The sequence below is a fragment of the Euphorbia lathyris genome, chromosome 3, assembly GCF_963576675.1.
Source record: "Euphorbia lathyris chromosome 3, ddEupLath1.1, whole genome shotgun sequence".
NCBI lineage: Eukaryota > Viridiplantae > Streptophyta > Magnoliopsida > Malpighiales > Euphorbiaceae > Euphorbia > Euphorbia lathyris.
This window is the reverse complement of record NC_088912.1, coordinates 71,366,438-71,387,548: the sequence shown is the minus strand read 5'-3', so window position 1 is coordinate 71,387,548 and position 21,111 is coordinate 71,366,438. Positions and strand designations below refer to the sequence as shown.

The window sequence follows — 21,111 nt, the reverse complement described above, 5'->3', positions numbered from 1 at the left end:
TTTATTCTTGCTTATTCCTGGGGAAATATCTTTTTCTTTTTTTCTTTTTTCACGTGTTTTTCTTGGTTTATTTATAGACATGGGCCTTCGAGTACAACATCTTCGACTCTCCTTCACTAACAGATAATGATCGATCCTTGCCCCGTATGAGTAGCTGGTTTAGTAGATGGTCTGGTCTTGGCCAGAAGACCGTGGAGGAGTATCGTCAGGTACTGCTGGGGTTGACCTGGGACAAGGTGAGTACCTGCAACATTATTATATAATTTTGTTATACATAACCTATGACTTAGGCTCTTTTTTTATCACTTAATTTCAGCTAAGTAATTTATCATTATTATAATCACAATTAATATTATTATTATTAGAATCATTATTATTTTTATAACCTTTTTATTTTAATTATTGCTATTTTTAAAGGATTATATTAATATTTTCAGTTCGGTTCATAAAAAAATAAAAAAAATAAATAGAGCTTTACTCTACTTGTTTGTTTAATTTTGACATAAGATCATCAAGAACCCTTGGGGTCCAGAGATGGGATGGTCGGAGGAGATGATGGTGGCAAAGAGCGGATGTTACAAACGGATCCTGATGGAGAGCAATTACTCATGGCACTGGTACTTGGGAGAGAGGATCCGTAACTGGACCAAGGGTCCAATTGAGCGTGATGTGCCTCCTCCCCCTCCAGGCGACATGTTCTGGGTTTCTGATTGTCTCTCTAGGAGAGACGTGGTGGCCCTACGGAGGGGTGAGATCTTCCTGAGTCCGGGAGGTCCATATTCACAATTCATACAGCAGCTACTCCCTCGTATCCCTACTCCTTTATGCGAGTCATCATCTGAGGCCCACATCACAGTAAGCTTTTCTTTATTTGTTAATTTCACTTGGACACTCTCCAGGGCTATCCCATTGGATTTCTTTTTGGTTGGTTTTCCAGACGAGGAAGCAAAGGAGAGGTCCATATGTACCATTCATACATCAGCTAATCCCTCGTATCCCTACTCCTTTGTGCGAGTCATCATCTGAGGCCCACAGCACAGTAAGCTTTTCTTTTGTTTCTTCTTTATTTGTTAATTTCACTTGGACACTCTCCAAGACTATACGCTAACATTGGATTTCCTTTTGGTTGAGGAAGGAAAGGAGCATTCCTGAAGCCTTTAGCCATATCGGTTCTGGTCAGGGGGCCGCAGCAGGAGGAATATGTGGGCGCATGACGACCCCGATAGAGCCATACGTAACTCTTTTCTCTCAAGAAGGTGTCCCGTACACTCATTACTTCCAAACTAATCCCACATTTAGGATGGACTGCGATCCCTCTGATACTGCATATGTAAGTTACTTCTAACCAACTCATCTCATTACTCTCATTACGCATGCATGTTTAACCCCAACTTCCTTTGTGCAGATCCCTGTGGAGCAGAGCACGTACATGGCTGGACTTATTCAGACTATAAAGGCTGATTTCAGCCTCCATAGCTATGAATTCTCCGTACGTACCTGATATGAATGGATTTCTATGGAGTTATTTATTTAATGCTGATTCATCTCTTTCTTTTCAGAAAGCTCTGACCGAGTCCCAAAGGCGGGTGACAGACTTAGAGGAACAACTTGTACATAGGAGTACGCATGTGGACGATGACAAAGATGGCGATAATGGCCATGATGATGCCAGGGATATCGACGGCGAGGCAACCCCGTGACCCACCTGATGTTGTTTTTATCTTATTTTCATTGGAGAACAATACATTTGTAGCTACCTATTGGATACCTTTCTTTTGACTTAGCACAATACATTTATTATATATTTTCCTTTCCCCCTTTTTACTTGCATAGATGTATATGTATTCTGCCAAAATTGTATTTGTGGTTGTATGTGTTCATGTCTAGGATGTTGGCAGTCGTTCAAGTCTCTTGAAATGAACTCTTGGCTGAAACTTCAGAGATTATGGTCGATCACCTATAGTAAAGGTTGATTGCATGTCGTCATAGCCGATCACATGAGCTTGGGCTTAAAACATATGTGATAACCCATTGTCAGTTTTCACCACATGTGATGAGCCATTCCAAACAGTCTTGCACAAACTTTTTTTTTTCTAATTGCAATGGAATCTCTTCGATCTGAGTTCTGAGACTACCTCCATACTCTTAGCAAGGCCAACTGGAGTCGCTTAGCACCATGTAAGATCCATCATTTTCAAGCTTACTTGGCCCTCGGGGTTAATCCGATCTTTCTACAAACCATAATCTCGTTTTGGAATCTGAACATGAACGTGTTTTACTCAGTGTTTTGAAAACCGGACCGGACCGGCCGGTCGAACCACGAACCAGTCAAGTGTCCGGTCCGGTTTTAGCTATACAGGTTCAACTATATTAAACCGCATCAAACCGGGGTTGAACCGCGAACCGGTGTTGAACCAGTGAACCGGATTGACCCTGGTTTTTTGCCATTTTTTGAAAAACATATTGAATTAAGGAAAAAATTTAAAAATTAGGTAGAGAACAACCTCTTTAATAATTGGTATTAATTAATTTAATTTTAATATTGTGTTAAACTATGGGTTTTATTTTAGATGTGTGAATTTTTAATTAATGTGTTAAATTAAGGATTGGTTACCGATGTGTGAATTTTTATATTATTTGTATCAATTTTTAATTTTTAATTAATATGTTAACTTAAGAATTGTTTATTATATGTACGAAATTTTTAATTTTATGTTCAATGAAACATCATTTTATTTTATATATATATATATATTTATTTATTTTTTTATCCGGTTGAACCATTCCGGTTGAACCGGTTGAACTATTGAACCTTGAACCAGTTGTCTCACCGGTTCAACATCCGGTCCGGTTTTCAAAACATTGGTTTTACTTCATTCATCACGAGATATGCCTCTTGTATGTGGAGTACAGTTCCATTTTAGGCATTCCTTCCAACATGGGCGAGTTCATATCCATTTTGGATCCATGTACATATGACATTGATCTATGGATACCCTGTTTGAGATTTCTCCTTCTTAGGTGGATGAGCTGCTTTCCATTGATTTTGGGCACCCTAGTATAAGCAAGAACAAATAACACACCTCCTGAGGAGTATTAACATTCCATTGTTCCATGCTCTTTCTTCTGTACACCTCTCAATGCCCTATCTATGGAATTAGACTCTTATCCATTTTACCTCAGGTGGCCAAGAGAACTTCTCATATTGTTTTGATACTAGACGAGACATTACTAGGGCTCACCAAGCAATCCTAGGGCATGACCTGGACTCTCACAGGGAGACCCCTCCTTCTTCATGTAAAGATCCGTCAAACACCATCTAGCTGCTGCTTCTCTTCTTTATGTTATTTCATTTTAATTTGAGAAGTCTTGTTTCCTCTTTCTCCTTTTTTTTTTAAGTGTGGTTGTCTAAGAAGGTAGGGATAACAGATGTTCCTCATGGTGAATGGACCAAGTACGCTCTTGGGAATTTTTTGAGTCGGGGCTCCACTTTGTAGGATTTCTATGTGGTGCTTATAATGAGTGGGATGTCGCCGTTAGGTATAGATGGGCTATACGTGTTTTCCACACCTTGGATCATAACACTCCTACTAGCACTGACACTTCTATAGCCTACCACCATTGGGTGCAGATGTCATAGAGAGACTTCACCTGCTACCCGAGGTCACCTGACTTCCAAGTTGTCACAAAATATGAATTGAAGAAAAATATTTGTTATTCAACTTGAAAAAATAACTCATATGAGCAAGGTATATATGTTGGTCCCTTGTAAGGTTGCAAGTATAGTTCCAGGGGGGGGGGGGTTAGGAACTATTTAAAATTTTTTCGCAATTAGGGCAGACTTCTTTTTCCAAGGAAAAAGGTTTTAACAGTGGCGCTGAGTAAACAGCAAGATACTGGCTTAGTCAACTGGTGACTAGGTCAGTTTCTTAGCTTGAGTCAGGAGATAGCACTTATAGTCTATTCTCGAGCTCAGATGTTCAACGCGCACAACTCAACTTGACCTCTTTACTTGGTCAGTTTTTGGTTATTTTAAGCAAGCAATATATATAAGGAGTTAAAGGTAAGAAATACTTTACTCAGCAGATTTATCCAGGTTCGGCTTCTTCTAAGCCTACGTCCTGTCCCTGGAACACGTTCCGAGATTTCGAATCCTCTACTGAGCTCTTTCAAGGTAGAGCCTCAAACCTCTTACAATCTTAGTAACTGAGTATAACAAGAGTACCTTCCTCTATACCTCTACTCAATCCTAATCTCTTGCTGAGTACTATAACCGAGTACTCAGCCTCTCCTTTCTAATCTCTAGAAATGATAAGTGTTTTGTCCTATACAATGATTTGCTAAGACACTTTAGACGATTGAAATAATCACTCTAGACTTTTACACAAATGTATGAATTGTAGTGTAAGATTTGCTTTGCTTCTTGCTTACAGAACTTGTGTAGAAATTTGGTCAGCGTAATGGCTTGATCAAGTTCTGTGTGGAATGAAGCTTCTGATGGCTCTATTTATAGAGACGTCTGGGCATCGGTCATTTCGAATTTCGAAATAACCGTTGGAGGGAAAGGGCTTCCTATCGTTGTCAACCTGACTTGCTCAGAGCTCTCGGCCAATCAGATTTGTGTATCTTCTGTCCTCGGTCAGCTCAGCAGACTGTCTCTCCTTTTATGGTAAAGTCAACTAGACAGCATACTGTGTCGTCTGAACTTTACCCAAAGTAGAAATACTTTGTCTGGAAGTTTTCATTAGCCAGCTGCTGTCTTGTACGCTTTGTCGAGATTACTCAGCAGCTTCATCTTGAAGTTGTTCCCGAAGGTCTCTAGATCCTTCTCTTGCTGAGTTGCGTTTTATCCAAAACGGCAACGTTTTGACAAACGCGAGCCGAGTTGTACTGAGTTGTTTGACTTGGGCTTTGACACTTGTATTGGGCTTGGGCCTTTTAATTCTTGTGTCTTAAAAACAATTTAACTCAACATTGAACAAACACATTAGTAGAATTAATCAAAGCATTTAAACTTAGTGTGTTTAGAATATGTAATTCAATTATACTTAAACAATTTTGTCAAATCAAAATTATGTGGAAAGGTGTTTCAATAAACTCCCCCATTTTGATGTTGGCAAAACTGTTCAGCGAGGAACTCGGTATGAGCTCCCCCATGATAGTTGACCTAGTATAATTTGGCAAACTCCCCCGTAAGGGTTGAGCTACTGACTTAGTTTTACTCTAACACATTTAAGGTTTTAATCGAGTAAGTCTAAGGTCAGTTTTTAGATATAGGTCAGCTAATTAAAAATATTCTACTTACTCAGAATAAAGCGGAAGGTTCAATCATATAGAGTGCGCTGAGTAATTTGTTGTTCAATGAGTTCTAAACAGACAATGTTTTATAAACACATAGGTCAATGTCAAACATGTTATTAGCATTTGATTCAGTCAATAAGATTTATAAGTATAAAACATAGCTGATTTAATTGAAGATACGTAATAACTCAGTACACAGTAATAGGAATAAAAGATGCAGATATGATATATTGATAGAAGTCAGTAGTTACACAACAAAACTTATAGATAGGGCATATAGATTACATCTGACTTAGTCTAAACTGAGCTAGCCTATCTATTTCTTTTTCTTGTGTTGAGACTGACTTCGCTCATGCTGAGCTCTAGCTGCTTGTTCTTTCTCCCCCATTTTGTCAGCATCAGGAGGAGGAAGTCGGAAGGCATCGGTTAAGACAGCTCGAGTCAGTTCTTGGGAAAGCTCCTTAAGTTTCTCAGCGCTTTCATTGACGCCGTTAAAAATGGCAACTCCATCAGCTGATACCTCTTCGGGTATGTTGAGTTCAGCAGCACTGAGCATATTGACGCTAAACGCCTGAGCTTTGCCTTGCCAGATGAGTGCTTCAGTAAGACCAGCAAAGACTTGGTGAAAGGTCTTTAAGAGGGCTGTGTCGTAATACTGACGTTGAAGATTGGTATGACGAATGTGGTTGAAGGTTTGTTGTGTGAGAGACAGCATCTCATTCTGCTTTATTGCGTCAATATCCATCTCTTGCTTATTCAGATTCAACAAGCGAATAGCTTCACCAATTTGCTCTACTGAGCACTGATTGTAAGAAATCATTTGCTCGTTGGTCTTGAGTTGCTCGGTATGAAGCTGAGCAAAGAGCATCTTGACTTCAGATGAAGTGGCATGGTCGGGGTTCACAGCTGACAAGTTTTGAATTTGTTGTTGTAAAGAGTTCAAGTATTGCATAATAGTCAGCTGGATCTCAGCCAGTTTGGCGATTGAATCCTGCTTAGCTTACTGTTCTTGAAAGGATATGATGACGTTCAGCAGGTCCTTGAGTCCCTTAACTTCGTTGAGAAGCTGAGTGACCTGAGAAAACTGAGTGGTGTCAAGAAAGATGCAGCAGCAGGAGGAGTGGAATGTTGAAAGTCTCTGATCAACGCTTGCACTGAGTCAGTTATCCGTTTACCGGACTCAGTGGCATTCACATAGCTTTGAGAGCCTTCAGGGACATCAGTGTGACCCGAAGAAAGAGGAGTGAAAGGAGTGACCTGGTCAGTGACTGGAATAGCATTTTCAATCTGCACATGAGTTTTAGGTATAGTTGATTGATCGGTAGAGAGTTGAGTTAGAGAAGTGGTAATCCGAATACTGTCTGTGCTGACGGCAGAAGTGTGTGGAGTCAGCACCATGCTTGAAGAAATAGCATGCACAGTAATCGGCTCAACCTGACTGGTTGAGGTGGCGGAAGCATTTTGGTCGGCATGTTTCTGTTGAGAAGAAACAGAGGCTTGCTTTTCCAATGGCGCCGATGCAGTAGGAATTGGTTGGCGTTTGAAGAATTTTAGCTTTACTGAGGAGGGGTCCTTGGTTGTCTTCGAAATGACAAAGTCAGGAATAGTTGGTGGTGGCACAAGAGGTTCACTGACTTGCTTCTCACTGGCCTTAACCAACTTTCTTCTTCTACGAGGTGGAGTGACAGTCTGAGTAGGATCTCCTGAGTGAGAAGGAGAAGATTCGTGTTGCTCATCAGTAGGTTGGTCAGTTTGCACTTGGACTTGATCAACATTATATTGGTCAAGTACTTGCTCATCTTCAGCATCCAACCCAGTGTTGGCCTGCTCAGTTTCATGTTCACTGGCAGTCTCCTCAGAGTCCTCAACGTCATCCTGACCACTGGCCTCTTCTTCTTCTTCTGTACTGTCACCATCAAGTTCTTCCTCAACTTGTGAGATGAAATGATCATCCAATTGTACCTCATGTTCTTCGGACTCAGCTATTGTACCTTGACACTGGGTGAAGTGAGAGTCACCCGGTACAACGAAGTCTGTAGGTATGGCATTGAGGGGAGTCAGTGTAGAAGGTTTCTACTTCTTCTGAGGATGCTCATCAATTTCCTCAGTTCCAGGCTCACCTTGCCTGCTTCGTTTCTCAGCTGATTTACCAGCTGACTTCTGTCTTTTTGCTGGAGACTCAACATTTTTGGAAGGAGTCTCAGCGGTCTTTCTTTTGTGGGAAGCTGGGGCCTTAGACCTTCTCCATTTCTTTGGCTCAGCAGTTCCCTCAGCTTGTCCAGCAGCAGCAGCAGCTTTACCATTCTTCAAAGGCTGTCCAAATTTTAATGCTCTCAGCGAGGCAGCTGTTATCTCAGATCCTCGAGTCTTCTCCTCACCTTCGAGATCAACTTTATGGTCAATGAGGATTCTTGTGATGATTGATCCTAGCCTCAGCGTACCAGAGCTGCGTAGGAAGCCAGCGATAAGAAAAACTGGCATGTTGATTGGAGTGTACGTCAGCATATGCCATATAAAGCATTGCTCGAAGTTTGTTGCTGATGTAGTGCAGTTGATCTTCGGGTAGATGAAGTAGGTCAGCAAGTAATGAGCCATCTTCTGGTGCTGAACCATAGAAGAAGCTGAGACTTCTCCTGAGTGGCCCTCAGGTTTGCAGAAGTTGTGTGCATACCCAGTGCCATCCTGATCTCCTGATCTCCCCAGCCTTGCTCCCTCAGTTTTTAATTTGAGTAGATTGCCTAAGTAAAGAGGGTTGATGAAGATGGTTTTCTCTTTCACCACTGTACACAGATAGTCAGTGTTGTCATTCGCAACGTGGAGGTTGTGGTAAAACTCCCTTACCAGGTCAGGATAGGTGTCATCCCTAACCGAAAATAGCTCCGTCCAGCCATTTTGTGAAATCCACTCGCAGAAGGGTTGTTCGTTTTGTACGAAGTTTTCTGATACCCATCTTGAGGGCTCAACTTTCCATTCGCGGACGTTCTCAAAAACCTTGGAGTAGGTCCTGACTTTTACAGGCTTTCCCTGACCAGAGGTTTGGCCAGCTTTTCCTTTGCTCGGCGAGGTGACTTTGGTAGGTTCCGGCACAGAGGTTTTCCTGGAAGTGTCATCGGAGTTGGGCTTGGAGTGGCCAGCACCGGAGATGTTGTAGGAAACCTTAGTCATAGTTTTAGGATGGGAAAGCTTAGATGGATTTTTAGAGAGAAAGAATTTCTTTGCTTGAGAGTTCGATAAGCGTAAAGAATAAAAATGGGGAAATACCCATTATTTATAGAGGTGATGTGTGGTGTGGATTTAATCGAATCCATGTGTCAGTTTTGCCTTGGGATTTTGAACCGACAAAGATCCTGGCATTTATGACACATACGGCGTATACGTCATCCTAGGGCTATACACATGCTATTGCATTTATTCTAACGGATCTATCACTCAGCGTTGAGAATACTAAGCGTTTGATATTCTGAGTGGTCAGTATTGCATAAGCGGATGATTTCTAAGTTTAAAACTAACTTACTCAGTATGCAAGTTTACTCAGTATTTGCTGTTTAATTAATTTCAATGAGTACACAGCAAAAACAATCATTCAGCATAGTAATTCACTCAGCATGCATATTTATTTAGTTTAGGAATTTACTGAAGAGGATTAAACATACCAATAGCTTCTCTCAGTATGCTGAACTGCTCACGAGCCAATGGCTTCGTGAAGATATCCGCAAGCTGCTCGTCCGTTGGGACAAAGGTCAGCTTGATCTCACCTTTGAGTACATGGTCTCTAATGAAGTGATGTCTGATGCTGACATGCTTCATTCTGCTGTGTTGAATTGGGTTCTTTGAAAGATCAATTGCACTTTTGTTGTCACATTTGACTTCAAATGTCTTCGTTTGAACACCATAGTCTTCAAGCTGTTGCTTAATCCATAGGACTTGAGCAACACAATGACCAGCAGTAATGTACTCAGCTTCAGTGGTAGCCAAGGCTACTGACGCCTGCTTTTTGCTGAACCAGGATACAAGACAGCTTCCTAAGAAGTGACATCCTCCAGAGGTGCTTTTACGTTCTAGCTTATCCCATCCATAATCAGCTTCAGTGTATCCGATGAGTGTAAAATCATGAGTATTTGGATACCATAAACCTGCGTTCACTGAGCTTTGCAAGTATCTAAGGATTCTTTTTACAGCAATGTAATGAGATTCCTTAGGGTTAGATTGATATCTAGCACCGTAGCATACTGAAAACTGAATGTCCGGTCTACTTGCTGTTAAGTATAGTAGAGAGCCTATCATACCTCGATATAATTTGCTGTCTACTGACTTACCATTCTCGTCAGCGCAGAGGACAGTGTCAGTGCCCATAGGAGTGGATATTGGCTTGCAATTTTCCAAGTCATATTTCTTTAATATCTCATTGGCATATTTGGCTTGACTGATGAAGATGCCGTTCTTTCCTTGTTTAATTTGAAGACCGAGGAAGAAGTTGAGTTCTCCCATCATGGACATTTCAAACTTAGTCTGCATTTGTTTGCTAAACTCCTTGCACATTGATTCGTTAGTTGCACCAAATATTATATCATCAACATAAATTTGGGCCAGTAGGGTATCTTTACCCTTTCTCTTAATGAATAAGGTTGTATCAGCTTTGCCCCTGACGTAATTTCTAGTCAGCAGGAAACTAGTCAGCCTTTCATACCAAGCACGTGGTGCTTGCTTGAGGCCGTACAGAGCCTTTTTGAGTTTGTAAACATGGTTTGGGAACTTAGGGTCCTCAAAACCTGGAGGTTGATTAACATAAACCTCCTCGTTTATAACTCCATTAAGAAATGCACTTTTGACATCCATTTGGAATAATTTAAAGTTCATGTAAGATGCATATGCACATAGAATTCTAATTGCCTCTAGCCTTGCCACTGGGGCAAAGGTCTCACCGTAGTCAATACCTTCTTGCTGACTGTAGCCCTGAGCTACAAGCCTTGCTTTGTTCCTGACTACATTTCCTTGTTCATCCATCTTGTTCCTGAAGACCCATCTTGTTCCAATGGTCTTTTGACTCTTTGGATGAGGCACTAGCTCCCATACATCGTTTCTTCTGAATTGATCGAGCTCCTCTTGCATTGCGTTCATCCAAAATTCATCATACTCAGCTTCAGCGAAATTCTTCGGTTCTTGAACTGAGACGAAAGCAACATTGCTGAGGTACTTCCTGAGTTGATTCCTCGTCATCAGGGTATTCCCGGCAGAATCAAGGATTGCACTTTCTGAGTGCCCTCTTGGAATCCTTATCTCTTTAGGTAGATTTATGTCTTGTGCTGTCTGTGTTTCAACAATCTCTGCAGAAGTAGATGAGTCAGTAAAAGTAATCTTAGGTTCACTCTTACTCTTGGTCAGCCTTTTCGTGAATGACTCAGTAGCTGGTTCTTGGTCAGCGGTTGTTACTGAGTGTGGATCATCTTCGGTCAGCGGCTGGTATCTACCTGCAGGGTTAGTTTCGTCGAACTCTACATGTACTGAATCTTCTAAAACTTGAGTTCGCTTATTAAAAACACTGTATGCTTTGCTGTTTGTTGAGTAGCCCAAAAAGATAGCCACGTCAGCTTTTGAGTCAAACTTTGCTAAGCTATCTTTGGTATTTAAAATAAAACATTTACAACCAAAGGCACGAAAGTATCCAATATTGGGCTTTCGTCCTTTCCAAAGTTCATAGGGGGTTTTCTTGAGTATAGGTCTAACTAGAGCCCTATTAAGAATATAGCACGCTGTGTTAACAGCCTCACCCCAAAAATACTTTGGAAGCCTATGCTCATCCAGCATTGTCCTGGCTATTTCAACCAGAGTTCTGTTCTTCCTTTCTACAACCCCATTTTGTTGAGGTGTTCTAGGAGCAGAAAAATTGTGGTCAATGCCGCTGGCTTCACAGAATTCAACAAACTTTTGGTTTTTGAATTCTCCACCGTTATCACTACGGATGTGAGCTAATTTTAGGTCTTTATCATTTTCAATTTTTCTAACCAAATTTGCAAATGTCTCAAAGGTCTCATCCTTGCTGGTCAGCAAGATGACCCACGTGTACCGAGAGAAGTCATCTACAATGACCAAGGAAAATCTTCTTCCACCCATACTCAGCGGCTGGACTGGACCAAAGAGATCCAAGTGTAGTAACTCTAACGGATGCTTAGTTGAGACAACATTTTTGCTGTGAAAAGATTGTTTGGTTTGTTTTCCAGCTTGGCAAGCGTGGCATAATTGATCTTTTTCAAATTTAAGTTCAGGCAGTCCCTCAACCAATTGCTTTCTTACTAGTTTGGCCAGGAGGTCCATGCTTACATGACCAAGTCTCCTGTGCCATAGCCAGGAATTCTCTTCCTTTGATACTAAACACACAGTTTTTGAAAACTTTTTCTCTAAGTCTAGCATAAAGACATTATCTATGCGAGGGGCAGTTAAGATTAACTCATTTTTTTTACCCTCGTATATTTTACATCCAGTAGCATCAAATATAACTTTTCTCCCATTGTCACATAGCTGAGCTACGCTGAGTAAGTTATATTTGAGTCTGGTGACTAGGGAGACAGATTCAATAGTAGGATTACCTCCGATGGTTCCTGACCCTACTATCTTACCCTTCTTATTGTCTCCAAAACTTACACTTCCTCCTCGTTTACGCTCAAACGTGATGAACTGAGTTTCATCACCAGTCATATGCCTTGAGCATGCACTGTCAATATACCACATCTTTGACTTCTCGGCACATCTCAGGCTTACCTGCATTGTAACTAGTTACTTTTAGGTACCCAATTCTTTTTGGGTCCTTACTTGTTAGGTGCAACAGGTAAAGCATCATATTTTATTTTATGGCGACATACATGGACAGTATGGCCATTCTTTCCACAGAAGTCACAACTGACGTTCTGTTTAGGATGTTTCACTGACTTGTCAGCACCCTAGTGCTGAGCGTGCCAGCACACCTTAGTGGTGTGTCCTAACTTCCCACAAAAGTCACACTGGACTTTTCGCTGGGGATTCCATCTCTGCTGAGTACCTTGGTACTGAGTTCTCAGAGGACTGTTTCTTTTATTTGGAACCTTTAATTGGTTCTGCATAGTTGTGACGTCCTTTCTCAGTTTCTTTGAAACTAACTGGACTTCAGAGACAGACTCATGTATGATCTTCATGTTATCATGCAGAGTTGAATTGTCCTGAAGAAGGAATCTGAGGTCACTCAGTTTGACCTCTTCCACTTCGTCACAGCGCCTGCTGAGTGCTCTAACTTTCTTAATACACTTCTTGACAAGTGTATAGAGATCACTCAGGGCATTAACCATATTGTTTCTGAGCTGGGGAAGAGTAATTACCTCATTTGATTGCTCTTCGTCATCTGATGCAACAGATAGGTCAGCATGCTCAGAGACGCATGGCTCAGCAAGTTCGTCAGCCATGAAGCATATCTTCACTGACTCGGTGGCCTCAGTTTCTATAGATGAAGACTCATCACTGTTGTTCCATGTAGCCACCATTGCCTTTTTGCCGCTCTTCTTGTCTTTCCTCAGTGTGGGACAACTTGACTTAATATGGCCGGTTTGATGGCACTCAAAGCATGTAATGGGCTTTGAGCTGTCCTTTTTGTATTTGCTGTCGCTTGAGTCAGCTTTATACTTATCAAACTTTCTGTAAGGCTTCTTAGAGTATTTGTCATTTTTCCTGAATAGCCTTTTCATCTTCCTTGTGAACATAGTCATCTCCTCATCATCAGTTGAGCTCCCGTCAGTGGAGTCAGCTTTCATGATAAGGGATTTCTGCTTCTTGTCTTCAGATTTTTCCTTCACCTCAAAGTTTTTCAGGGATATCTCATGGGTCAGCAACGAACCGATGAGTTCGTCATATTTTTAGGCGGTTAAATCCTGAGCTTCCTCAACCGCTGTCTTCTTTGCTTGCCAGTCTTTAGGAAGACTCTTGAGTATCTTTTTGACTTGTTCTTCCTCAGTGAAGATTTTCCCAAGTCTCTTGAGCTCATTAATGATGTTGGTAAGCCTTGCATTCATATCTGAAATGCCCTCATCATTGTTCATCTCGAACAGCTCGTACAGTCTCATCTGCTGATTCACCTTGGACTCCTTTACTTTATTGGTTCCCTCGTAGGTGACTTCCAGCTTTTTCCAGATCTCTTGCGCCGACTCACAACCTGAGATTTTATTATATTCTGCAGCATCGAGCGACAGTGAAGCATATTGATAGCCGAAGCATGATTTTGAAGCTTCTTAAGATCATCCTCTGTCCATTTGGCCTCAGCTTTTACAACTGTTTGGCCAGCCACAACTTCGACAGGTACAAATGGGCCTTGGACTATAGATAGCCAGGCACTCATGTTTGTAGCCTGAATGAATTTTTTCATCCTATTCTTCCAGAAGGTATAGTTTGACCCGAAGAATAGGGGAGGCCTAGTAATGGACAGTCCCTCAGGCAGTATCTGAGTTGTTTGGTTTTCGGGAAGAAACCGAGTGCTATTTTCGCCCATGGTAGGGATCAGCTCAAGGTTGTTAGACCTTTTACAGTGAGCTTTTATGCTCTGATACCACTTGTTGGTCCCTTGTAAGGTTGCAAGTATAGTTCCAAGGGGGGGTTAGGAACTATTTAAACTTTTTTCGCAATTAGGACAGACTTCTTTTTCCAAGGAAAAAGGTTTTAATAGCGACGCTGAGTAAACAACAAGATACTGGCTTAGTCAACTGGTGACTAGGTCAGTTTCTTAGCTTGAGTCAGGAGATAGCACTTAGAGTCTATTCCTGAGCTCAGATGTTCAACGCGCACAACTCAACTTGACCTCTTTACTTGGTCAGTTTTTGGTTATTTTAAGCAAGCAATATATATAAGGAGTTAAAGGTAAGAAATACTTTACTCAGCAGATTTATCCAGGTTCGACTTCTTCTAAGCCTACGTCCTGTCCCCGGAACACGTTCCGAGATTTCGAATCCTGTACTCAGCTCTTTAAAGGTAGAGCCTCAAACCTTTTACAATCTTAGCAACTGAGTATAACAAGAGTACCTTCCTCTATACCTCTACTCAATCCTAATCTCTTGCTGAGTACTATAACCGAGTACTCAGCCTCTCATTTCTAATCTCTAGAAATGATAAGTGTTTTGTCCTATACAATGATTTGCTAAGACACTTTAGACGATTGAAATAATCACTCTAGACTTTTACACAAATGTATGAATTGTAGTGTAAGATTTGCTTTGCTTCTTGCTTGCAGAACTTGTGTAGAAATTTGGTCAGCGTAATGGCTTGATCAAATTCTGTGTGGAATGAAGCTTCTGATGGCTCTATTTATAGAGACGTCTGGGCATCGGCCATTTCGAATTTCGAAATAACCGTTGGAGGGAAAGGGCTTCCTATCGTTGTCATCCTGACTTGCTCAGAGCTCTCGGCCAATCAGATTTGTGTATCTTCTGTCCTCGGTCAGCTCAGCAGACTGTCTCTCCTTTTATGGTAAAGTCAACTAGACAGCATACTGTGTCGTTTGAACTTTACCAAAAGTAGAAATACTTTGTCTGGAAGTTTTCATTAGCCAGCTGCTGTCTTGTACGCTTTATCGAGACTACTCAGCAGCTTCATCTTGAAGTTGTTCCCGAAGGTCTTCTAGATCCTTCTCTTGCTGAGTTACGTTTTATCCAAAACGGCAACGTTTTGACAAACGCGGGCCGAGTTGTACTGAGTTGTTTGACTTGGGCTTTGACACTTGTATTGGGCTTGGGCCTTTTAATTCTTGTGTCTTAAAAACAATTTAACTCAACATTGAACAAACACATTAGTAGAATTAATCAAAGCATTTAAACTTAGTGTGTTTAGAATATGTAATTCAATTATACTTAAACAATTTTGTCAAATCAAAATTATGTGGAAAGGTGTTTCAACAATATATACAGGAAGTTCACGCTGAAAGCATGAGGAAGAAAAGAATGATTAGCTAATAATTTACAATGAATACAGTTAGTAAAATGCGAGATTCACGGGATGAGATTAAGACCGTATGATTTTAAATCAACCATGATTAGGTGGGCTTCATTCACACGGATTGATGACCTGTGCATCATTTATTCTTTGTATTGATGACATGTAGGGATCCATGTTGATTACATCTGAATTGTTGATCTGTCAACTGCTAATTGGCTTTTAGTTCGTCATTATCCTCACTGGCAGTTTGCTTAGCTGTGGCCTTGATTTGTTGGATTCTATTACCCCCCCTCCTCAAACTTGGCGTGTAGATATTCAGCAAGCCAAGTTTGGATACGAAATCTAGGAATGAAGGTAGATGTTGAGCTTTTGTAAAAAGGTCTGCAATTTGATTGCAGGATCAGATGGGAGGGAGATGAACAATGTTGTTTTGGACCTTTTCACGCACAATGTGACAGTCGATATCTATATGCTTGGTTCACTCATGGAACACAGGGTTGTGGGCAATGTGGAGGGCAGCTTGGTTATCACAAACCGAATTTCAGGTTTGCAATATGTAATGTGGAAGTCCCTGAGTAAGTAGAGCAGCCACTGAATTTCATATACCGATGTTGCCATGGCTCTATACTCAGCCTCTGAAGAACTCTTAGATACTGTTGATTGCTTTTTAGATTTCCAGGATATCAATGACCTGCCCAGAAATATGCAAAATCCAGTGACAGATCTTCATGTCTCAATACAAGAAGCCCAATCTGCATAAGTGAAGCCTTTTATTTCTGCATTGTTGTTTGCTGGAAAAAATAATCCCTGGCCTGGAGATTTCTTTAAGTATCTGAGGATTCTATGTGCTCGATGCAAGTCATCTATTGTAGGTGCATTTAAGTGTTGAGAAAGTTGTCCCACAATGTAGCTAATTTCTGGTCTGGAATGTGTGAGGTAAAGAAGTTTTCCAATTAATCTTCTGTAAGCTGGGATATCTTGAAGGTAAAGAAATTTCTGGTCTGGAATGTGTGAGGTCAAGAGAAGGTTTAAAATTTGGAATGGCAGGGGTATTAGCAGGTTTGGCTCCCAAGAACCCCTGATCCTGCAGCAATTCTAGGCAATATTTTCTCTGGTAGAAATGTATCCCTGTAGAGTTTCTAGCCACCTCAAAGCCTAGGAAATATTTTAGGGTACCTAGGTCCTTTATTTTGAACAAATCATGGAGATATTTTTTGATGGCAGTAACCTCTTCTTGGCAATTACTAGCTACTAACAAATCATCAACATAAACCAGTATAGCTAGGAACCCATTGTTATGCACTTTGATAAATAAGGAGGGATCGAATGTTGTTTGATGGAGTCCAAACCTTTTGAGGGAAGAAGCGAGTTTGAGGTTCCATTGTCTCCCGGCTTGTTTCAAGCCATATAGTGATTTGTGTAATCTGCAAGCTTGTTTTATTGATGAAGGAGATGTTAAGCACCCAGATGGAATGGTCATGTAGATTTCTTCCGTGATTTCACCATGTAAATATGCATTGTTGATGTCCATCTGCTCTAGGAACCAACCATTCATGCTAGATAAAGCTAAAAATAGCCTTATTGTGGTTATTTTTGCAACTGGTGCGAATGTTTCAGTGAAGTCTAGACCAACCTGCTGTGTAAACCCTTTCGCAACCAATCGGGCTTTGTACCTCTCTATGGTACCATCTGCCTTGTACTTTATTTTGAATAACCATCGACACCCAATGGTTTTCTTTCCTGCTGGGAGAGGTACAATAGACCATGTCTTATTTGAGCTAAGTGCTGCTAGTTCAGCTTGAATGGCTTTCCTCCAGTGATCAGATTTGATAGCTTCTACATAACATGAGGGTTCTTTATGGCAGGATATATTGGCAGCAAAGGTTTTCTTTGTATGAGATAAATTGTCATATGAGAGGTGTTCGTTTAGGGAATATGGTGTGGTGTGATGAGAATGGGAAATTGTTTGTATGGAACCTGCAAGAGTGTGATGGTAATCTTGCAGGTATTTGGGTAACTGAGTGGTTCTGTTAGATCTCCTGACAGATGGTTTTGGTTCAATGGGCTGCACTTCTTGTTGATTGTTGTTTTCATTATTTGAGGTGCTTTCTGATGTATCGTCATTTTCCATGCTGTCTTCTGATATATCATTATTTTGCCCTGTATTTTCAACAATAAGATCAGTGGTTAGAGGAAAATCATTGTAATGGTCATCCTTTAAAATGACAGGGTCTGTTTGAGGATGAGTTTGAGGGGAGAGTATTGTGGGATCTGTTTTGGTGGTATATGGAAATGTAGTTTCATAAAAATATGCATTTCGGGATATAAAAATTCTATTTGTGTTGAGGTCCATGACCTTATCTCCCTTCACCCCTTGCTTATATCCCATAAAAATGCATCTAGTGGCTCTAGGTGATAACTTTGTTTTATTCCTATCAAGGGTAGAAACGTAACAAAGGCAACCAAAAACTTTGAGGTCCTCCCATTTTGGTTTTTGTTTGTGTAGAATGGTGAATGGGATGGAATTGGATATGGCATTGGTTGGGAGTCTATTGATAAGGTGGACATCATGTGACACTGCTTCTGGCCAAAAATTAAGTGGGATTTTGCTTTGGTATAACAATGCCCTTGTAATGTTGAGAATATCTTGGTGTTTCCTCTCAACTATACCATTCTGCTTTGGTGTTTCTGGGCAACTTGTGTGGCGTAAGATCCCATGTTTGCTATAGAATTCTGGCATGAGAAATTCTGCTCCATTATCAGTTCGAATTATCTTGATCTGTCTTTGGAACTGTGTTAAAACATATTGGTTAAATGTTTGAATGGTTTCTCTAGCTTCTGATTTATGCTGCATTAAATAAAGCCATATGAATCTACTGTGGTCATCAACAACAGTAAGGAAATAATGTTTTTGATTGTATGAATTTTTTATTGGACCCCAAATGTCCATGTGGACTAAATCAAAACAATCAGGAGCTATTGAAAGACTAGAAGAATAACTTTTCTTTCTTTGTTTTGCCAAATGACATGTAGTACATGGCTTGTTCTTGACATTAGTAAAAAAAGAGGGAAAAGATTTTTGTAAAGTAAGGCTCTGTTGGAGGGGATGGGTGACCAAGGCGCATGTGCCAAAGGAAGGCTGTGGAAACTGGTTGTGAGGGGACAACATCATTTGAAATGGTGTTTGTAGCAACAGAAACATGTTCGGTATGGGTGGTTTAGAGGTGGTATAAACCATTCTGAACACTAGCATATCCAATCCTCTAGAAGCTGGTCAGATCCTGTATTACACAACAATGAGATGTAAAACACAGGCATAGATTGGCATTGACAGTTAATTTGCTGCTAGAAATGAGGTTATATTTAAACTGTGGCACATAAAGTGCTTCATAAAGGATAAGTTTGGGGCTATGCTGTACTGTTCCGATGTGTGTGATAGGAACAATTTGATTGGTGGGAAGTTGGACTGAGTAATATGTTACTCTTTTAAAAGACTGAAATTTTTTTAGATCACAAATGATATGGTCAGTAGCCCCAGTGTCCACTATCCAACTTCCTGGTGAGAGAGTTTTATCAGAAGTTGAAGAGATTATACCAGAGTAATTATGCTCCACTTTGGAATTGCTATTTGTAGAGGCCATATGATTTTCCTTGCTGCTGCTAGTTTCTGCCTCTTGATTCTGGGGTGTTATCAAGCTCATGATCTGGTTGTATTGTGCTTTTGTGAGTGTGAAGGGTTCCTCATCATTATCTGCATCATTTGGTTCATAGCTGGTATACTCAGAGTTATTGCACACATTCACTTGATTTGCACCTGCTATTATTTTTCTGATTGTTTCTATTTTTATTCCTATAGCATGGTGGGAAACCATGCTTCATGTAACAAATTTCTTCCATATGACCTTCTCTGTCACAATATGTGCAAATAGGTAGTTGTTTGGAGTTGGAGTAATGTTTCTTTGGGTTATATGAATTTTGGCTGGCATTTTGTTTTTTGTTTTAGTATTTGGGTGGTTGAGTACAAGATGATTGGAAAGCAGCAAAGGCTGTTGGTTCTGGGGTGTTAATTATTGAGCTGTTGGAATTGGTTTGTCTTTCGTGTTGGATGGTGAGGTTAAACACCCGACTGAGTGAGGGTAGAGGATCCATGATGAGTATTTGAGAGCAGATATTTGCAAAATTATTGTTTAAACCTCTTAAGAAAGTGATTACCTGATCTGAGTCAAGGTATGTCCTGAATTTGCCTATAGCTCCACAAACACATGAAGAAGCACAAGTACAAACAAGTAGTGGGTGAAAATTTAGCAGTTCATCCCACAAGATGTTCATATGAGTGTAATATTCAGAAATGGAAAGTGTGCCTTGCTTAAAAGACTGAATATCTTTTTGTAATTCAGAGATACGAATATTATCACCTTGGGAGAATCTATCCTTGAGATCATTCCAGACCGTATTCGCTCCATCGATCCACATGATGCTTTGACCAATGGAGGGTGAAACTGAGTGAAGGATCCATGAGAGCACCATGTTGTTGTTCCTTTGCCAAACGGAATAAAGAGGATCTCCTTCCTCTGGACTTTTGAGTGATCCATCAACAAAACTGTACTTGTTCTTGGACATCAAGGCCATTCTCATCGATATTGCCCACTGGTGATAGTTAGGGCCAATTAAAACAGAAGGTACCAACACTAATGAGGGATTTTCATTAACATGTAGGAAATAAGGACTGCTAGGAGTATCTTCCTACCTTAATAGAGGTCAAACAACACCAGCCATGGATTTGATGAATTTTAGGGAAAAAAATGGAAGGTAAGATGGAATTGAAAATCTGAAAACGAAACTTTGCGGAATTAATTTGAAAGCATCTCTGATACCATCACAAAATATGAATTGAAGAAGAATATTTGTTATTCAACTTGAAAAAATAACTCATATGAACAAGGTATATATACAGGAAGTTCACGCTGAAAGCATGAGGAAGAAAAGAATGATTAGCTAATAATTTACAATGATCACCCCTTGGAACTAGACTCCCTTATTTGATATTATTCTATGCGGTATGTTGTACCTAAAAAGATGTTTTGTTCGATGAACCTGGTCAGCTGTTGTGATGTTGGCAAATGACTCGACTTCTACCCATTTTGAAAAGTAGTTTGCCACTACCATAATAAAATGATGGTCATTGGATCACGAGGGTTGTATCTCACCAATTATGTCGACGTCCCCACCAAATGGCTAGGGGGATACCAAGTTGTGCAGCTCAAAAGAGGGTAGGAGCGAGAAGTCTTCATATATCTGACATTCGTCTGAAGTACCCTTGTCCGAAGGTTGTACACTTTACCGTAACAAATTTTTGGTTGTACACCAAAGTATGAAAATAGATAAAGGTTGTACACCATTATGTAATTTACCCTTAACAGATGGTGCTCAAAAGAGTGGCAGCTGATGTGGCATTGTGTTTAGTAACTTTTAAAGGGTACCTATTATTGGAGTGATTGTGGGTGTCAAAAAGGTTGCCAAACTTCTTTTTAGGGAAAAGTATAAAAATAAACCTTGTAGTTACACATGTTTTCGATCGGCACCTTTACCCTTGTGGTTTAAAATTTTACAAAATGGTACCATTAAGTTCATTCTGTTAGCAAACACATGCCAAATTGACTTACTATGTTAAAAGTCAAAGGGAAAAGAGTTAATTTTGTCCTTATATTTATTTATTTTATAAATTAACTCCATTATTATCTAATTATCATAAACAAACCCCAAAATAAAAAATAAAAATCAAATACAACATCTTCTCGCTCGCTCTCTCTTGAATTTCTTATTTTTCTTTTCTTTCTCTTTCTTCTCTCTCCTCTTTATTAATTTTCC

General features: G+C 40.3%; 1 protein-coding gene across 1 annotated transcript; it reads left to right on the top strand.

The window, feature by feature from the left end:
• The first annotated feature begins 511 nt into the window (after nt 1–511).
• On the top strand, nt 512–1,832 carry LOC136224492 (uncharacterized). Its single transcript, XM_066012843.1, has 5 exons — nt 512–855; nt 938–1,039; nt 1,136–1,330; nt 1,406–1,489; nt 1,560–1,832. The coding sequence occupies exons 1-5, from the start codon at nt 535–537 to the stop codon at nt 1,698–1,700; spliced, it is 843 nt and encodes a 280-aa protein (XP_065868915.1). The 5' UTR covers nt 512–534; the 3' UTR covers nt 1,701–1,832.
• The last annotated feature ends 19,279 nt before the right edge of the window (nt 1,833–21,111 follow it).